The 20,568-nt window shown below is 56.6% G+C and overlaps 1 protein-coding gene across 2 annotated transcripts in view; it reads right to left on the reverse strand.

Moving 5' to 3' along the window:
* LOC119958431 (amine oxidase [flavin-containing] A-like) overlaps nt 1–20,058 on the reverse strand; it is a 36,303-nt gene extending 16,245 nt beyond the window's left edge. The window contains exons 1-4 of one of the 2 annotated variants that reach the window (XM_038786972.1): nt 19,646–20,058; nt 10,619–10,713; nt 5,327–5,464; nt 2,857–2,961 (exon numbers count right to left, since the gene is read on the reverse strand). In XM_038786972.1, the coding sequence (XP_038642900.1) occupies nt 2,857–2,961; nt 5,327–5,464; nt 10,619–10,713; nt 19,646–19,682 (375 nt within the window). In that variant the 5' untranslated portion in view covers nt 19,683–20,058. The remainder of the gene's footprint in view (nt 1–2,856; nt 2,962–5,326; nt 5,465–10,618; nt 10,714–19,645) is intronic. The other variant, XM_038786971.1, reaches the window with a different exon arrangement.
* Between the last annotated feature and the right edge of the window lie 510 nt (nt 20,059–20,568).

The following is a 20,568-nucleotide window of genomic DNA, read 5'->3' on the forward strand; positions in this document are numbered from 1 at the left end:
GGACACTACGGGCAATTTATCATGGCCAATCCACCTAACCCGCACATCTTTGGACTGTGGGAGGAAACTGGAGCACCCGGAGGAAACCCACGCACACACGGGGAGGACGTGCAGACTCCACACAGACAATGACCCAAGCCGGGAATCGAACCTGGGACCCTGGAGCTGTGAAGCATTTATGCTAACCACCATGCTACCGTGCTGCCCTGCGCTGCCTCGGAGTGTGGGGGAGGCCGGTTCACTCGAGGCGTCTGAAAGGGAATGGGAGATGAATACTTGAATAGAAAGAAGGTGCAGGGGGGGGGTTTACGGGGCAACGGCAGGGGAGCGGGACTGAGCCACGATGCTCGTACAGAGAGACGGTACAGAGACGACGGGCCGAATGGCCTCAGTCTGCACCGCAATGATTCTGATGAACCTGCCTGTAGCGAGCGAGAAGCTACAGTTCACCACATCCTGTGACTGTGTCAGCACAGGATGTCTGTAGTGATCAGAGTCTCTGATAGACCGACAGCAGCACTCCAAACCGTGCCCAACACGCTTTGTAAATTACTGAGCGAACTGCAGGAGCCGACTCCAGCTCAACTGTGCCAGGCCGGGTAGGTGTGAAGGAAATGAGGCAGCTAACCCAACACACACAGGGCAATAACGATTCTGATTGCAGTATAGGTATGGACACAGCACTCTGGGCAGAAACGTTGCTGTCAAATAGTGATCACGGCTTCCTTAATAATAATCAGAATCTTTATTGTTGTCACAAGTAGTCGTACATTAACACTGCAATGAAGTTACTGTGAAAAGCCCCTAGTCTCCACATTCCGGCGCCTGTTCGGGTACACAGAGGGAGAATTCAGAATGTCCAATTCACCCAACAGCACGTCTTTTGGGACTTGTGGGAGGAAACCGGAGCACCCGGAGGAAACTCACGCAGACACGGGGAGGACGTGCAGACTCCGCACAGACAGTGACCCAGCCACGAATCGAACCCGAGACCTGGGAGCTGTGAAGCAGCAATGCTAAACACTGTGCAACCGTGCTGCCCAACCTGTGAGAGCTGGCAGGCTCCGTTTTAAACTCTCTCTCTCATTACAGACGATCTGACAGTGCGGCCCTCCCTCAGTACTGACCCTCTGACAGTGCAGCACTCCCTCAGTACTGACCCTCTGACAGTGCGGCACTCCCTCAGTACTGACCCTCTGACAGTGCAGCACTCCCTCAGTACTGACCCTCTGACAGTGCAGCACTCCCCTCAGTACTGACCCTCTGACAGAGCGGCACTCCCTCAGTACTGACCCTCTGACAGTGCGGCGCTCCCTCAGTACTGACCCTCTGATAGTGCGACTCTCCCTCAGTACTGACCCTCTGACAGTGCGGCGCTCCCTCAGTACTGACCCTCTGACAGTGCAGCACTCCCTCAGTACTGACCCTCTGACAGTGCGGCACTCCCTCAGTATTGACCCTCTGACAGTGCGGCACTCCCTCAGTACTGACCCTCTGACAGTGCGGCACTCCCTCAGTATTGACCCTCTGACAGTGCAGCACTCCCTCAGTACTGACCCTCTGACAGTGCGGCACTCCCTCAGTACTGACCCTCTGACAGTGCGGCACTCCCTCAGTACTGACCCTCTGACAGTGCGGCACTCCCTCAGTACTGACCCTCTGACAGTGCGGCACTCCCTCAGTACTGACCCTCTGACAGTGCGGCACTCCCTCAGTACTGACCCTCTGACAGTGCAGCACTCCCTCAGTACTGACCTTCTGACAGTGCGGCACTCCCTCAGTACTGACCCTCTGACAGTGCAGCACTCCCTCAGTACTGACCCTCTGACAGTGCGGCACTCCCTCAGTACTGACCCTCTGACAGTGCAGCACTCCCTCAGTACTGACCCTCTGACAGTGCGGCACTCCCTCAGTACTGACCCTCTGACAGTGCGACACTCCCTCAGTACTGACCCTCTGACAGTGCGGCACTCCCTCAGTGCCGCACCGGTACTTGAACCCACAACCTTTTACCTCAGAGAGCTTCCCACTACATGAGCCACTGCTCGACCTAAACTGACAAAGTCCCCTTTGGGTTTAGGGTGAAGTTATGTAGCCACCACCGACGCACAGTGGCAGCCGTGTGTACCGTCTACAAGATGCACTGCAGCAATTCACCAAGGCTCCTTAGGCAGCACCTTCCAAACCCACGGCCTCTACCATCTAGAAGGATAAGAGCAGCAGATCCCTGGGAACCCCACCACCTGGAGGCTCCCCTCCCAGTCACTCCCCGCCCCGACTGGGAAATATATCGGCCGTTCCTTCACTGTCGCTGGGGCCAAAATCCTGGAACTCCCTCCCTAACAGCACAGTGGGTGTACCTACACCACAGGGACTGCAGCGGGTTCAAGATGGCGGCTCACCCACCACCTTCCCGAGGGGTAACTAGGGATGGGCGACAAATGCTGGACCCGGCTAGGGTCGCTCACATCTCATGAAGGAATATTTGAAAAAGTTCCCGGCGTCTGCTGTTTGCGAAGTGACTTGACCATAAATCTAAAGGTCCGTTGATGTTGAGTTTTGATGGGGCGGGTAGCCTCCTCCTCCTCCCCCCCCCCCCCCCAACACTCCCAGGCCGGCACTGGGCTACCCCTCAATCAACATCACCGAACCGGTCATTATCGCCCCGTGGGATCTTGCTGTGCACGAATTAGCGGCCTCATTTTCTCCCTTGACTCAGTGACCGGGCTTCACAATGGAACGGGATCGGCTGCGAAGGGCAGTGGGACGTCTCACGGCCCAGAAAGGCGCTGGGTGAATGCAAACCGTTGCCGCGCAACGAGGCGAGCGGTCGCCCGCCAGGCGGGCGCTACGCACCTCGTCCGCCATCTTGTCGAGCGTCCGGAAGGCGTTGTTGAGGTCCAGGAAGCCAATCGGGTTGTAGACGGGCGGGACCGTGCCGTGGAACCTCCGCACCGACCCCTGAAAGGTTAAGGGTCACAATAAAGAGGAGCGGGTCGAGTCCCGTTCTTTCCGCCTCACTTTCCAGCTCCTGGGGCAGAGACACATTGCGACGGCCGCTGCCCGGATTAAAACAACGGAGGGGAAAGGCGCAAATCCAATCAGGAGCTTGGTGTCCGAAGGGAAGACCAAAACAGACTTAATAACGAGTTTCAATAAGCAATTGCTGAGGAAATGTCATTTTTAGGGAAGAGCGGGGAGGGAGGAGTCGGACTGTTTGAATACTTCTTTCAAAGGGGCTAGTGTGCATGATGGGCTGAATGGCCTCCAGGTATTGATTCTGGGATCTCATTAATGTGAATGCCCCTCAATGCAAGGGGAGTGTCTCCAGTCGGATGCTCTACCTGACCATGACCAGCAAGTGTGGGGAAGGCAATCAACCGTGGAAGCCATCACAGCCCACATTCTCCCGGCTAGGATTGGGGGCGAGTCCACGTTCCCGATGGCCCGCCCAGCTGTAACCAGGCAGTGGGAATGAGTCAGGGTTGTCTTCGGAGCGTCCCTGACGAGGGAGCCCTCACACCCAAGGGATCACCCTCAGGCAGGAGGGACAGGGAAATGAGCAGCGATGGACGCGCCCAATCTGCACCTGGCTTATTTCCTCCTAACTGAGGTCTTTACAATTCAGGAAGGTTTCTGCGCAATGGGTACGGGGAGACTGTTTCCTCGTGTGGGGAAGAACGCAACTCGACCCGCTAATATCAAAGTGTCAACGAGGAGTTCGGTGGGAAACTCCGGAGAAACTTCTTCACCCAGAAGGTGGGGAGAATGTGGGACTCGCTCCCACGGGGAGTGGGGAGAATGTGGGACTCGCTCCCACAGGGAGTGGGGAGAATGTGGGACTCGCTCCCACGGGGAGTGGGGAGGAATGTGCGACTCGCTCCCACAGGGGAGTGGGGAGAATGTGGGACTCGCTCCCACAGGGAGTGGGGAGAATGTGGACTCGCTCCCACGGGGAGTGGGGAGAATGTGGGACTCGCTCCCGGAGGGAGTGGGGAGAATGTGGGACTCGCTCCCACGGGGAGTGGGGGGAATGTGGGACTCGCTCCCACAGGGAGTGGGGAGAATGTGGGACTCGCTCCCACGGGGAGTGGGGAGAATGTGGGACTCGCTCCCACGGGGAGTGGGGAGAATGTGGGACTCGCTCCCACAGGGAGTGGGGAGAATGTGGGACTCGCTCCCACGGGGAGTGGGGAGAATGTGGGACTCGCTCCCACAGGGAGTGGGGGGAATGTGGGACTCGCTCCCACAGGGAGTGGGGAGAATGTGCGACTCGTTCCCACAGGGAGTGGGGAGAATGTGCGACTCGTTCCCACAGGGAGTGGGGAGAATGTGGGACTGGCTCCCAGGGGGTGTGGGGAGAATGAGGGACTCGCTCCCACAGGGGAGTGGGGGGAATGTGGGACTCGCTCCCATGGGGAGTGGGGAGAATGTGGGACTCGCTCCCACGGGGAGTGGGGAGAATGTGGACTCGCTCCCACGGGGAGTGGGGAGAATGTGGGACTCACTCCCGGAGGGAGTGGGGGGAATGTGGGACTCGCTCCCACAGGGGAGTGGGGAGAATGTGGGACTCGCTCCCACAGGGGAGTGGGGAGAATGTGGGACTCGCTCCCACAGGGGAGTGGGGAGAATGTGGGACTCGCTCCCACGGGGACTGGGGAGAATGTGGGACTTGCTCCCACGGGGGGAGTGGGGAGAATGTGGGACTCGCTCCCACGGGGAGTGGGGAGAATGTGGGACTCGCTCCCGGAGGGAGTGGGGAGAATGTGGGACTCGCTCCCACAGGGGAGTGGGGAGAATGTGGGACTCGCTCCCATGGGGAGTGGGGAGAATGTGGGACTCGCTCCCACGAGGAGTGGGGAGAATGTGGGACTCGCTCCCACGGGGAGTGGAGAGATTGTGGGACTCGCTCCCACGGGGAGTGCGGGGAATGTGGGACTCGCTCCTAAGGGGAGTGGGGGGAATGTGGGACTCGCCGCCACGGGGAGTGGGGAGAATGTGGGACTCGCTCCCACAGGGAATGGGGGGAATGTGGGACTCGCTCCCACAGGGAATGGTGGAGGCGAATAGTGTGGAGACATTGAAGGGGAAGGCAAGGAAGTAAATGAGGGAGAAGTGAATCGAGGGTTACACTGGGAGATTTCGATGAGTAAAAATGGGATGAGGTTGGTGTGGTGCATTAACAGCATGGACTAGTTGGGCCGAATGGCCTGTTTCTGTAATGATATCCTGTGTAACCCAAGGTGGGTTGGAGTGAATGGTGAAGGGAACGGGGTAAGGATTGAGGGAAGTTGTTAAAACGACAGAAGGAGGTTTCCCAAATTACCTGGGTCTCTGCGAGGCTGTACAGATTGTCATCCACCAGGTACGTCTCCACGCCCAACTCCGCGGCCAGGCCCAGGATGCGGTTTTGCATAGGCCCCACGTAGGCCCCGCCCACATCTGAGTAGCCGAAGTGTGGGTCCTGCCAGAGACAAAGGTCACAGCAGGTCACGGCGTGGAGAGGGAGGAGCAGCAACAACACTGGCCCTCCCTCAGTACTGACCCTCTGACAGTGCGGCACTCCCTCAGTACTGACCCTCTGACAGTGCGGCCCTCCCTCAGTACTGACCCTCTGACAGTGCGGCACTCCCTCAGTACTGACCCTCTGACAGTGCGGCACTCCCTCAGTACTGACCCTCTGACAGTGCGGCGCTCCCTCAGTACTGACCCTCTGACAGTGCTTCACTCCCTCAGTACTGACCCTCTGACAGTGCGGCACTCCCTCAGTACTGACCCTCTGACAGTGCGGCACTCCCTCAGTACTGACCCTCTGACAGTGCAGCACTCCCTCAGTACTGACCCTCTGACAGGGCTGCACTCCCTCAGTACCGACCCTCTGACAGTGCGGCGCTCCCTCAGTACTGACCCTCTGACAGTGCAGCACTCCCTCAGTACTGACCCTCTGACAGTGCGGCTCTCCCTCAGTACTGACCCTCTGACAGTGCGGCGCTCCCTCAGTACTGACCCTCTGACAGTGCGGCACTCCCTCAGTACTGACCCTCTGACAGTGCAGCGCTCCCTCAGTACTGACCCTCTGACAGTGCAGCACTCCCTCAGTACTGACCCTCTGACAGTGCGGCACTCCCTCAGTACTGACCCTCTGACAGTGCGGCGCTCCCTCAGTACTGTCCCTCTGACAGTGCAGCACTCCCTCAGTACTGACCCTCTGACAGTGCGGCACTCCCCCAGTACTGACCCTCTGACAGTGCAGCACTCCCTCAGTACTGACCCTCTGACAGTGCGGCACTCCCTCAGTACTGACCCTCTGACAGTGCGGCGCTCCCTCAGTACTGTCCCTCTGACAGTGCAGCACTCCCTCAGTACTGACCCTCTGACAGTGCGGCACTCCCTCAGTACTGACCCTCTGACAGTGCAGCACTCCCTCAGTACTGACCCTCTGACAGTGCAGCACTCCCTCAGTACTGACCCTCTGACAGTGCGGCACTCCCTCAGTACTGACCCTCTGACAGTGCGGCACTCCCTCAGTACTGACCCTCTGACAGTGCGGCACTCCCTCAGTACTGACCCTCTGACAGTGCGGCACTCCCTCAGTACTGACCCTCTGACAGTGCGGCACTCCCTCAGTACTGACCCTCTGACAGTGCGGCACTTCCCTCAGTACTGACCCTCTGACAGTGTGGCACTCCCTCAGTACTGACCCTCTGACAGTGCGGCACTCCCTCAGTACTGACCCTCTGACAGTGCAGCACTCCCTCAGTACTGACCCTCTGACAGTGCGGCACTCTCTCAGTACTGACCCTCTGACAGTGCGGCACTCCCTCAGTCCTGACCCTCTGACAGTGCGGCACTCTCTCAGTACTGACCCTCTGACAGTGCGGCACTCCCTCAGTACTGACCCTCTGACAGTGCAGCACTCCCTCAGTACTGACCCTCTGACAGTGCGGCACTCCCTCAATACTGACCCTCTGACAGTGTGGCACTCCCTCAGTACTGACCCTCTGACAGTGCGGCACTCCCTCAGTACTGACCCTCTGACAGTGCAGCACTCCCTCAGTACTGACCCTCTGACAGTGCGGCACTCCCTCGGTACTGACCCTCTGACAGTGCGGCACTCCCTCAGTACTGACCCTCTGACAGTGCGGCACTCCCTCACTACTGACCCTCTGACAGTGCGGCACTCCCTCAGTACTGACCCTATGACAGTGCGGCTCCCCTCAGTACTGACCCTCTGACAGTGCGGCACTCCCTCAGTACTGACCCTCTGACAGTGCGGCACTCCCTCAGTACTGACCCTCTGACAGTGCGGCACTCCCTCAGTACTGACCCTCTGACAGTTCAGCCCCTCCCTCAGTACTGGACCCTCTGACAGTGCGGCACTCCCTCAGTACTGACCTCTGACAGTGCAGCACTCCCTCAGTACTGACCCTCTGACAGTGCAGCACTCCCTCAGCACTGACCCTCTGACAGTGCGGCACTCCCTCAGTACTGACCCTCTGACAGTGCAGCACTCCCTCAGTACTGACCCTCTGACAGTGCGACACTCCCTCAGTACTGACCCTCTGACAGTGCGGCACTCCCTCATTACTGACCCTCTGACAGTGCGGCACTCCCTCAGTACTGACCCTCTGACAGTGCGGCTCCCTCAGTACTGACCCTCTGACAGTGCGGCACTCCCTCAGTACTGACCCTCTGACAGTGCGGCACTCCCTCTGTACTGACCCTCTGACAGTGCGGCACTCCCTCAGTACTGACCCTCTGACAGTGCAGCACTCCCTCAGTACTGACCCTCTGACAGTGCGGCACTCCCTCAGTACTGACCCTCTGACAGGTGCGGCACTCCCTCAGTACTGACCTCTGACAGTTCAGCACTCCCTCAGTACTGACCCTCTGACAGTGCGGCACTCCCTCAGTACTGACCCTCTGACAGTGCGGCACTCCCTCAGTACTGACCCTCTGACAGTTCAGCACTACCTCAGTACTGACCCTCTGACAGTGCGGCACTCCCTCAGTACTGACCCATCTGACAGTGCAGCACTCCCTCAGTACTGACCCTCTGACAGTGCAGCACTCCCTCAGCACTGACCCTCTGACAGTGCGGCACTCCCTCAGTACTGACCCTCTGACAGTGCAGCACTCCCTCAGTACTGACCCTCTGACAGTGCAGCACTCCCTCAGTACTGACCCTCTGACAGTGCAGCACCCCCTCAGTACTGACCCTCTGACAGTGCGGCTCTCCCTCAGTACTGACCCTCAGACAGTGCGGCCCTCCCTCAGTACTGACCCTCTGACAGTGCGGCTCTCCCTCAGTACTGACCCTCAGACAGTGCGGCCCTCCCTCAGTACTGACCCTCTGACAGTGCGGCACTCCCTCAGTACTGACCCTCTGACAGTGCAGCACCCCCTCAGTACTGACCCTCTGACAGTGCGGCTCTCCCTCAGTACTGACCCTCAGACAGTGCGGCCCTCCCTCAGTACTGACCCTCTGACAGTGCGGCTCTCCCTCAGTACTGACCCTCAGACAGTGCGGCCCTCCCTCAGCACTGACCCTCTGACAGTGCGGAGCTCCCTCAGCACTGACCCTCGTGTCTCAGCCGAGACTGTCTCTGGTGTGGGAATCCTCACAGCAAACACTGAGTGAGGGGTCAGGCACCGCTGAGGTTAAACGTTGAACAAGGAACATGCAAAGGAACAAAAATAATTATTTGGCGGCAAGTGACTGAGCAAAGGCAGGATTGAGTTGAATTGGAGACAAAACAACACTTATGATTTCGAGCGCAAATCACTCCCATGTGCTGTGGTGAAAATAAAGTCTTGTTTGAAATGCCAGGAGATGTGAGATGATTACCCCGCTCGGGCCGTGTGGATATTTCCTGTCTTTAATCTTTCTGCCCGATTTGAGATCATTCTGTGGCTTGGCCAGATTTCAATCTTGCTCATTCAGACACGTCAGGGTTCTAACCGTCTGTAAGGTCACATCTCCCATGTCTGTCGTTTCGAGTGAACATTTCACAATTACCCCAAGAGCTTTCCAGCCAATGACAAACAGTCACCGTTGTTTTGCATTAAACGCAGCAGCCAATTGGCACAGAGCTCAAACACACAACAATATGGTCATGAGCCAGATCATCCATTTGTTGTTGTGTTGCGTGAATATTGGATAAACAGCGAAGCTTTACTCTGTATCTAACCCCGTGCTGTACCTGTCCTGGGAGTGTTTGATGGGGACAGTGTAGAGGGAGCTTTACTCTGTATCTAACCCCGTGCTGTACCTGTCCTGGGAGTGTTTGATGGGGACAGTGTAGAGGGAGCTTTACTCTGTATCTAACCCCGTGCTGTACCTGCCCTGGGAGTGTTTGATGGGGACAGTGTAGAGGGAGCTATACTCTGTATCTAACCCCGTGCTGTACCTGTCCTGGGAGTGTTTGATGGGGACAGTGTAGAGGGAGCTTTACTCTGTATCTAACCCCATGCTGTCCCTGTCCTGGGAGTGTTTGATGGGGACAGTGTAGAGGGAGCTTTACTCCGTATCTAACCCCGTGCTGTACCTGTCCTGGGAGTGTTTGATGGGGACAGTGTAGAGGGAGCTTTACTCTGTATCTAACCCCATGCTGTCCCTGTCCTGGGAGTGTTTGATGGGGACAGTGTAGAGGGAGCTTTACTCTGTATCTAACCCCATGCTGTACCTATCCTGGGAGTGTTTGGATGGGGACAGTGTAGAGGGAGCTTTACTCTGTATCTAACCCCGTACTGTACCTGTCCTGGGAGTGTTTGATGGGGACAGTGTAGAGGGAGCTTTACTCTGTATCTAACCCCGTGCTGTACCTGTCCTGGAGTGTTTGATGGGGACAGTGTAGAGGGAGCTTCACTCTGTATCTAACCCCGTGCTGTACCTGTCCTGGGAGTGTTTGATGGGGACAGTGTAGAGGGAGCTTTACTCTGTATCTAACCCCGTGCTGTACCTGTCCTGGGAGTGTTTGATGGGGACAGTGTAGAGGGAGCTTTACTCTGTATCTAACCCCGTGCTGTACCTGCCCTGGGAGTGTTTGATGGGGACAGTGTAGAGGGAATTTTACTCTGTATCTAACCCCGTGCTGTACCTGTCCTGGGAGTGTTTGATGGGGACAGTGTAGAGGGAGCTTTACTCTGTATCTAACCCCGTGCTGTACCTGTCCTGGGAGTGTTTGATGGGGGACAGTGTAGAGGGAGCTTACTCTGTATCTAACCCCGTGCTGTACCTGTCCTGGGAGTGTTTGATGGGGACAGTGTAGAGGGAGCTTTACTCTGTATCTAAGCCCGTGCTGTACCTGTCCTGGGAGTGTTTGATGGGGACAGTGTCGAGGGAGCTTTACTCTGTATCTAACCCCGTGATGCACCTGTCCTGGGAGTGATTGGTGGCCCAGAATAAAAATCGGTTCGGACCAATATTCATTTTCTCTGTTTTGCTCTTACTTCCTTCTGGGGGTATCACAGGGTGCCTACCCTAATGCGAATACTGACCCCCCACCCTCCCCCCCCCACTCCCCCCTCCCCCCACTCCCCCCCCACCCCCCCACTCCCCCCCCCCCCCTCCCCCGCCCCACTGCCTCCCGCGCTGTATGTTAAACACCGTCCTTACGTGCAGGGTGTGTGTGCGCCCTCCCACACGGTCCCTGGCTTCCAGCACCAGGACATTGAGTCCCGCCTGACGGAGGAGCCTCGCAGCCGAGAGTCCTGGAAAAGACAGGGCCAAAGGTCAAAGGCCGACCGGGGACAACAGAAACATTAATCCAGAGGACGCGAAGGCCGACGGAGCGAATGGGTACAGATTCCCGAATCCTTCACGAGCTGCGCCAGTTGATGAGGCCCTTGACATTGCAAATCCCAGTCCACAGAGGGATTAATTTCGGGACGTGGGCAGCGCTGGACAAGGCCCAACACCTGTCGGCCGTCCCTCATTGACCCTTGAACTGAGCGGCCATTTTGGAGAACGGTTAAGGCCCAACCCCATTGGCTGTGGGCCTGGAGTCACATGTAGGGTAAGGACGGCAGATTTCCTTCCCCTAAAGGGGACATTAGTCAAGCAGATACTTTTTTAACCACAATCCTCTCATCCTCATTGTTAGACTTTTAATATTTTTCTTAAAAATGTTGAATTTATTCTGGGCATTATTCTGTGTGTCTGGGCCCAGCGATTATACCACCACCATAGCAGGGCGCTCACCTTAAACATCGATTCAACACAGAGCCCACTTAACGAGAAACCGTATGAGTAGGTTCTTCCCGGAGGTGGAGGATAGATGTGAACGGTGCCAAAGAGGCCCGGCCAACCACGCCCACATGTTCTGGTCTTGCCCCAGACTTGTGGAGTACTGGACAGCCTTCTTCGAGGCTATGTCCAAAGTGGTGGGGGTGAGGGTGGAGCCATGCCCGAAAGTGGCGGTCTTCGGGGTTTCAGACCAGCCAGATCTATTCCTGGGGAGGAGGGCGGACGCCCTTGCCTTTGCCTACCCTGATTGCCCGCCGTAGAATCCTGTTTGGCTGGCGGTCAGCAGCACCGCCCAGAGCTGCAGATTGGCTGTCCGACCTCTCGGAATCTCTCCAAATGGAGAAAATCAAATTCGCCATCCGAGGGTCGGACGACGGCTTCCACAGAACGTGGGAGCCGTTCATGCAACTGTTCCGGGACCTGTTTGTGGCCAACGTACAAGAGGAAGAATAGTCGGGTGGCCAAGAATCAGGGGAAAATGGACGGGAATCGGGGGAAGGTTGCCTGGGGGGGGAGCTACGGGTTCGTTACGGGGGTTTGATGGCTAGCTAAGGCCCAAAACCAAACTGTAAATAAATGCCAATAAACATGTGCCTCGGCCATATTGGGGAATGGAAAATATGGGCCTCACGGGAGCATGGTGGTTAGCATCAATGCTTCACAGCTCCAGGGTCCCAGGTTCGATTCCCGGCTGGGTCACTGTCTGTGCGGAGTCTGCACGTCCTCCCCGTGTGTGCGTGGGTTTCCTCCGGGTGCTCCGGTTTCCTCCCACAGTCCAAAGATGTGCGGGTTAGGTGGATTGGCCGTGCTAAATTGCCCGTAGTGTAAGGTTAATGGGGGGATTGTTGGGTTACGGGTATACGGGTTACGTGGGTTTAAGTAGGGTGATCATTGCTCGGCACAACATCGAGGGGCGAAGGGCCTGTTCTGTGCTGTACTGTTCTAAAAAAAAAAAAATGTATGCCGGCTAAAGGGGGCGGCCACAGTTGTTGTTATGAAGATGCTTACCTGTAAATATACATGTTAAATTTTTGTGTTTTCTTTTTTTTTTTCTCTCTCTAACAATTTGTAATTTGTTCAATATAAAACATGAAAACTGAATAAAAAACATTTATAAAAAAAACCCATCGATTCAAGATTCACCAGGCCACATTTGGGGCCCTGTGTGCATGTCTGTCCTGTGCAATATCGAAAGAATACACCAGAGAATTCACTCAAATGATAACAGAAATGAGATGATAGCAGGGTACGATTGATCAAACTGTGGCTCTATTCTCTGGGGGAGAGAGGGGGGGGGGGGGGGGGGGTGGAACCTGTTCGAAACCTTTAAACTCGCAAAGGGGTTTGACAGGCGAACAGAGGCAGAATTATCTCCAGGTGAGGGGGCAGCAGGGGGCGCAGTAGTTCACCTTCGCTCCAACACAGGCAGGAATAATCGCTGCCCGCAGTCCCGCCTCCTGCCAGGAGATGGGGGCGACGCACCGTGTGGACCGGCAGCAGGCTCGTCCAATCACCTGCCGTGGGGCCCGTTTTTAAAGGGGAAATGGCATCTTTGAAGTGGCCGGGGGCCCACCCTGGCTGGGCCCAGAGGGGCGGGATGTTAACCCCCCCCCCCCCGCCCCCGCCCCCACAACCACGTGCTGACTGCAGAACTTAGAATCAAGACACATTTAGGATCCGAACAGTGGCTTTAATCAGCTAGTTGTTAGCCCGGTGGTCGACTACAGAGAATGGCCGACCGCCGGGAACTCTGGGTACTTATACCCCGCCTCGGAGGCGGGGCCTACTTGCCTCTCGACCAATTGGAGAGCAGTCACATGACTAGTCCCAACCAATCGGACGGGAGGCACATGACCAGCCAGAAAGCAGGTTTCCCTTGTTGCCGCTGGTTCTTCACCTTTGAATCTACGGCCGCCTTGTTACTGGCTGCCGACGTCGGAGGGTGTTTCGCTCATTGAATTGACCCAATCCCTTCGTGATTTCAAAGCCACCAAGTCATCTCCACCTGTACGTTCCCTGCTCGAAGGAGAATCCCGGCTCGTCCACTCTCAATAACGTTTCAGACAAAGATTTGCACGTTGATCACACAAATGCCGTGTTTGTGTCGTGTGTGCGTGTCTGTGCGTTGTCTGTGTGTGCACGTGTCTGAGTGTGTGTCTGTGTGCATCTGTGTACGTGTCTGTGTGTACGTGTCTGTGTGTGCGTGTCTGTATGTGTGTGTCTGTGTGTACGTGTCTGTGTGTACGTGTCTGTGTGTACGTGTCTGTGTGTACGTGTCTGTATGTGTGTGTCTGTGTGTACATGTCTGTGTGTACGTGTCTGTGTGTGTGTGTCTGTCTGTGTTGTCTGTGTGTGTGTGTCTGTGTGTGCGTGTCTGTATGTGTGTGTCTGAGTGCGTGTCTTTGTGCCTGCCTGTCTGTGTGCTGACTGTGTGTGTGTGTCTGAGTGCATCTGCTTGCATGTGTGAGTGTGCATGTCTGTGTGTACGTGTCTGTGTGTGCATGTGTGTGTGTGTTGACTGTGTATGTCTGTGTATGCGTGTCTGTGTGTGCATCCACGGGTTTGTCTGTGTTCACATGTCAGTGGGTGCGTGTCTGTGTCTGCGTGTCTGTGTGTGCATGTCTGTGCGTGCGTTGTCTGTGCGTGCGTTGTCTGTGTGTGCGTGTCTGTGTGTGTGCTGTCTGTGTGTGCGTGTCTGTGTGTGCTGTCTGTGTGTGCGTGTCTGTGTGTGCTGTCTTGTGTGCGTGTCTGTGTGCGTGTCTGTGTGTGCTGTCTGTGTGTGCGTGTCTGTGTGTGCTGTCTGTGTGTGCATGTCTGTGTGTGCTGTCTGTGTGCGTGTGTGTGTGCGTGTCTGTGTGCGCGTGTCTGTGTGTGCATCCACGGGTTCGTCTGTGTGTACATGTCAGTGTGTGCATGCCTGTGGGTGTGTGTCTGTGTGTGTGTGTCTGTGTGTGCATCCATGTGTTTGTGTGTGCATGTATGTGCATGTGTTGTCTGTGTGTGCATCCACATGTTGGTGTGTTTGTGTTGGAGTGTGTACGTGAGAGTATATCTTGTACGTGTGTAATTATACAAAGAGAATCATTTGCATATTGATCACAAAAATTGTGCGTGAGCACCTATGTGTTTGCGCATGTGTATGTCTGTCTCTGTACGTGTCTCTGTTTGCATGGGCACGCGTGTGTTTCTGTGTGCGCGTTTATATGCTTGTCTGTGAAAGAGTGCGTTTGTTTGTCTACGTGAAAGAGTGTGTGTCTGTGTGTGTATAAGAGTGCATGTGTGTGCTGCACGGTCAGAGGGTCAGTACTGAGGGAGTGCCGCACAGTCAGAGGGTCAGTACTGAGGGAGTGCCGCACTGTCAGAGGGTCAGTACTGAGGGAGTGCTGCACTGTCAGAGGGTCAGTACTGAGGGAGTGCCGCACTGTCAGAGGGTCAGTACTGAGGGAGTGCTGCACTGTCAGAGGGTCAGTGCTGAGGGAGTGCCGCACTGTCAGAGGGTCAGTACTGAGGGAGTGCTGCACTGTCAGAGGGTCAGTACTGAGGGAGTACTGCGCTGTCAGATGGTCAGTACTGAGGGAGTGCCGCACTGTCAGAGGGTCAGTACTGAGGGAGTGCCGCACTGTCAGAGGGTCAGTACTGAGGGAGTGCTGCACTGTCAGAGGGTCAGTACTGAGGGAGTGCCGCACTGTCAGAGGGTCAGTACTGAGGGAGTGCTGCACTGTCAGAGGGTCAGTGCTGAGGGAGTGCCGCACTGTCAGAGGGTCAGTACTGAGGGAGTGCTGCACTGTCAGAGGGTCAGTACTGAGGGAGTACTGCGCTGTCAGATGGTCAGTACTGAGGGAGTGCCGCACTGTCAGAGGGTCAGTACTGAGGGAGTGCCCCACTGTCAGAGGGTCAGTACTGAGGGAGTGCCGCACTGTCAGAGGGTCAGTACTGAGGGAGTGCTGCACTGTCAGAGGGTCAGTACTGAGGGAGTGCCGCACTGTCAGAGGGTCAGTACTGAGGGAGTGCCGCACTGTCAGAGGGTCAGTACTGAGGGAGTGCTACACTGTCAGAGGGTCAGTACTGAGGGAGTGCCGCACTGTCAGAGGGTCAGTACTGAGAGAGTGCCGCACTGTCAGAGGGTCAGTACTGAGGGAGTGCCGCACTGTCAAAGGGTCAGTACTGAGGGAGTACTGCGCTGTCAGATGGTCAGTACTGAGGGAGTGCCGCACTGTCAGAGGGTCAGTACTGAGGGAGTGCCGCACTGTCAGAGGGTCAGTACTGAGGGAGCCGCACTGTCAGAGGGTCAGTACTGAGGGAGTGCCGCACTGTCAGAGGGTCAGTACTGAGGGAGCGCTGCACTGTCAGAGGGTCAGTACTGAGGGAGCGCCGCACTGTCAGAGGGTCAGTACTGAGGGAGTGCCGCACTGTCAGAGGGTCAGTAATGAGGGAGTGCTGCACTGTCAGAGGGTCAGTACTGAGGGAGTGCCGCACTGTCAGAGGGTCAGTACTGAGGGAGTGCTGCACTGAGGGTCAGTACTGAGGGAGTGCCGTACTGTCAGAGGGTCAGCACTGAGGGAGTGCTGCACTGTCAGAGGGTCAGTACTGAGGGAGTGCCGCACTGTCAGAGGGTCAGTTATGAGGGAGTGCCGCACTGTCAGAGGGTCAGTACTGAGGGAGAGCCGCACTGTCAGAGGGTCAGTACTGAGGGAGTGCCGCACTGTCAGAGGGTCAGTACTGAGGGAGTGCCGCACTGTCAGAGGGTCAGTACTGAGGGAGTGCCGCACTGTCAGAGGGTCAGTACTGAGTGAGTGCCGCACTGTCAGAGGGTCAGTACTGAGGGAGTGCTGCACTGTCAGAGGGTCAGCACTGAGGGAGTGCCGCACTGTCAGAGGGTCAGTACTGAGGGAGAGCCGCACTGTCAGAGGGTCAGTACTGAGGGAGTGCCGCACTGTCAGAGGGTCAGTACTGAGGGAGTGCCGCACTGTCAGAGGGTCAGTACTGAGGGAGTGCCGCACTGTCAGAGGGTCAGTACTGAGGGAGTGCTGCACTGTCAGAGGGTCAGTACTGAGGGAGTGCTACACTGTCAGAGGGTCAGTACTGAGGGAGTGCCGCACTGTCAGAGGGTCAGTACTGAGGGAGTGCCGCACTGTCAGAGGGTCAGTACTGAGGGAGTGCCGCACTGTCAGAGGGTCAGTACTGAGGGAGTGCCACACTGTCAGAGGGTCAGTACTGAGGGAATGCCGCACTGTCAGAGGGTCAGTACTGAGGGAGTGCCGCACTGTCAGAGGGTCAGTACTGAGGGAGTGCTGCACTGTCAGAGGGTCAGTACTGAGGGAGTGACGCACTGTCAGAGGGTCAGTACTGAGGGAGTGCCGCACTGTCAGAGGGTCAGTACTGAGGGAGTGCCGCACTGTCAGAGGGTCAGTACTGAGGGAGTGCCGCACTGTCAGAGGGTCAGTACTGAGGGAGTGCTGCACTGTCAGAGGGTCAGTACTGAGGGTGTGCCGCACTGTCAGAGGGTCAGTACTGAGGGAGTGCCGCACTGTCAGAGGGTCAGTACTGAGGGAGTGCCGCACTGTCAGAGGGTCAGTACTGAGGGAGTGCCGCACTGTCAGAGGGTCAGTACTGAGGGAGTGCCGCACTGTCAGAGGGTCAGTACTGAGGGAGTGCCGCACTGTCAGAGGGTCTGTACTGAGGGAGTGCCGCACTGTCAGAGGGTCAGTACTGAGGGAGTGCCGCACTGTCAGAGGGTCAGTACTGAGGGAGTGCCGCACTGTCAGAGGGTCAGTACTGAGGGAGTGCCACACTGTCAGAGGGTCAGTACTGAGGGAGTGCCGCACTGTCAGAGGGTCAGTACTGAGGGAGTGCCGCACTGTCAGAGGGTCAGTACTGAGGGAGTGCCGCACTGTCAGAGGGTCAGTACTGAGGGAGTGCCGCACTGTCAGAGGGTCAGTACTGAGGGAGTGCCGCACTGTCAGAGGGTCAGTACTGAGGGAGTGCTGCACTGTCAGAGGGTCAGTACTGAGGGAGTGCCGCACTGTCAGAGGGTCAGTACTGAGGGAGTGCCGCACTGTCAGAGGGTCAGTACTGAGGGAGTGCTACACTGTCAGAGGGTCAGTACTGAGGGAGTGCCGCACTGTCAGAGGGTCAGTACTGAGAGAGTGCCGCACTGTCAGAGGGTCAGTACTGAGGGAGTGCCGCACTGTCAAAGGGTCAGTACTGAGGGAGTACTGCGCTGTCAGATGGTCAGTACTGAGGGAGTGCCGCACTGTCAGAGGGTCAGTACTGAGGGAGTGCCGCACTGTCAGAGGGTCAGTACTGAGGGAGCCGCACTGTCAGAGGGTCAGTACTGAGGGAGTGCCGCACTGTCAGAGGGTCAGTACTGAGGGAGCGCTGCACTGTCAGAGGGTCAGTACTGAGGGAGCGCCGCACTGTCAGAGGGTCAGTACTGAAGGAGTGCCGCACTGTCAGAGGGTCAGTAATGAGAGAGTGCCGCACTGTCAGAGGGTCAGTACTGAGGGAGTGCCGCACTGTCAGAGGGTCAGTACTGAGGGAGTGCTGCACTGAGGGTCAGTACTGAGGGAGTGCCGTACTGTCAGAGGGTCAGCACTGAGGGAGTGCTGCACTGTCAGAGGGTCAGTACTGAGGGAGTGCCGCACTGTCAGAGGGTCAGTTATGAGGGAGTGCCGCACTGTCAGAGGGTCAGTACTGAGGGAGAGCCGCACTGTCAGAGGGTCAGTACTGAGGGAGTGCCGCACTGTCAGAGGGTCAGTACTGAGGGAGTGCCGCACTGTCAGAGGGTCAGTACTGAGGGAGTGCCGCACTGTCAGAGGGTCAGTACTGAGTGAGTGCCGCACTGTCAGAGGGTCAGTACTGAGGGAGTGCTGCACTGTCAGAGGGTCAGCACTGAGGGAGTGCCGCACTGTCAGAGGGTCAGTACTGAGGGAGAGCCGCACTGTCAGAGGGTCAGTACTGAGGGAGTGCCGCACTGTCAGAGGGTCAGTACTGAGGGAGTGCCGCACTGTCAGAGGGTCAGTACTGAGGGAGTGCCGCACTGTCAGAGGGTCAGTACTGAGGGAGTGCTGCACTGTCAGAGGGTCAGTACTGAGGGGAGTGCTACACTGTCAGAGGGTCAGTACTGAGGGAGTGCCGCACTGTCAGAGGGTCAGTACTGAGGGAGTGCCGCACTGTCAGAGGGTCAGTACTGAGGAGTGCCGCACTGTCAGAGGGTCAGTACTGAGGGAGTGCCACACTGTCAGAGGGTCAGTACTGAGGGAATGCCGCACTGTCAGAGGGTCAGTACTGAGGGAGTGCCGCACTGTCAGAGGGTCAGTACTGAGGGAGTGCTGCACTGTCAGAGGGTCAGTACTGAGGGAGTGACGCACTGTCAGAGGGTCAGTACTGAGGGAGTGCCGCACTGTCAGAGGGTCAGTACTGAGGGAGTGCCGCACTGTCAGAGGGTCAGTACTGAGGGAGTGCCGCACTGTCAGAGGGTCAGTACTGAGGGAGTGCTGCACTGTCAGAGGGTCAGTACTGAGGGTGTGCCGCACTGTCAGAGGGTCAGTACTGAGGGAGTGCCGCACTGTCAGAGGGTCAGTACTGAGGGAGTGCCGCACTGTCAGAGGGTCAGTACTGAGGGAGTGCCGCACTGTCAGAGGGTCAGTACTGAGGGAGTGCCGCACTGTCAGAGGGTCAGTACTGAGGGAGTGCCGCACTGTCAGAGGGTCTGTACTGAGGGAGTGCCGCACTGTCAGAGGGTCAGTACTGAGGGAGTGCCGCACTGTCAGAGGGTCAGTACTGAGGGAGTGCCGCACTGTCAGAGGGTCAGTACTGAGGGAGTGCCACACTGTCAGAGGGTCAGTACTGAGGGAGTGCCGCACTGTCAGAGGGTCAGTACTGAGGGAGTGCCGCACTGTCAGAGGGTCAGTACTGAGGGAGTGCCGCACTGTCAGAGGGTCAGTACTGAGGGAGTGCCGCACTGTCAGAGGGTCAGTACTGAGGGAGTGCCGCACTGTCAGAGGGTCAGTACTGAGGGAGTGCTGCACTGTCAGAGGGTCAGTGTGTTTGGATACTGAGGCAGTGCACAGCTGGAGAAGAGCAGGAGACGTTTTAAACTTGGGGCGGTTTATCGGACAGCCAGGTTCGGTGGGGGAACTGATTACAATCTCTCCTCGGCCTCGGCTGAACATTGCACTCGTCTCCTTCCCTGGGGCTGTGCACCTGGCGAGAGTTAACATCGTGGCCTGGCCAAGGAAGAAAGCCTTAAAGGGATAGTGCCTTGCCTCCCCTTTAACCCCCGCGTCGTCGCTGAGCGTAACAAAAGACCCCTGACGAGGATTCACGTTGGGCTGGAGACAACACAAACGAGTTAACCTGCCCCTCACTGCTGCAAACCGACTGCTCGAAACTCACCACTGATCCCAGCTCCCAGGACAATCGCCTCATACATTTGAAGAGTGGGGGGAGGATTCCTTCGGGGGCCTGGAATCGAATTACCAGCCCTGCGACTGTCTACGTGATCACTCGACACCCTGGGCCTCGGAGCCTCTGATCCGTTGCCTGGTTATTTTCAGAATTCTCTCCCTCAATTCTGCTCCGAGTCAAACTCCCGTTTACCCAGTAAATCAGATAAGCTTTAAAGGGGCGATGGACAGCCAAAGTTAATCCCTGGGGCGTTTTGTTTTAAAAGGGACAGGCTTGTCGCCGATCCTCTGAAGGAGAAATGAGTGCGGATAAATTAGAAGGGCGGAAGGAATAGGAGCAGGAAGAGGCCATTCGGCCCCTCGAGCCTGCTCTGCTGCTCAGTAAGATTGAGGCGGGGGTTAGGTTTTGGCCTTTCCACTTCCCAGCCTGTCTGACGTTAACCTTTCGAACCCCCCTCGTCAATCAACGCGGCCTTGGATATTGTGGTGAATGTGATTCACACCGGATTATAATCTGTATATACATGTGTCTGTATTATCAGTGCAGTTGCACTACCTGTCCTCCAGGGGAGTAGCTCTGGGAATGCTCGAGTTGTACGGGGCTTCTCCCTTGGCTCTGCCCAGGACTCCTCCCCCGGAAGCTGCTGTATAAAGATCAGTGCCACATGGTCAGCCGGCCAGTTCACCGAAAGTTCAATGGCTAACAGGCTGGCTCTGTTGTGAGTATATTAAAACCGCTATTCTAATCGTACAAGCTTGTGTCCGTAGAATTGTTGGTTATAACAATTTAATATACTCAGGAAACAGTCGAAGTAAATCATGGAAGCAGCCCTCAAGCCCGGACGCCTAGAACTCGACCACAGGATGCAGAGGCTAAGGAAATGTTTTCCCACTGGCTGAGATGTTTTAAAG

The sequence above is a fragment of the Scyliorhinus canicula genome, chromosome 29, assembly GCF_902713615.1.
Source record: "Scyliorhinus canicula chromosome 29, sScyCan1.1, whole genome shotgun sequence".
Taxonomy (NCBI): Eukaryota; Metazoa; Chordata; class Chondrichthyes; order Carcharhiniformes; family Scyliorhinidae; genus Scyliorhinus; species Scyliorhinus canicula.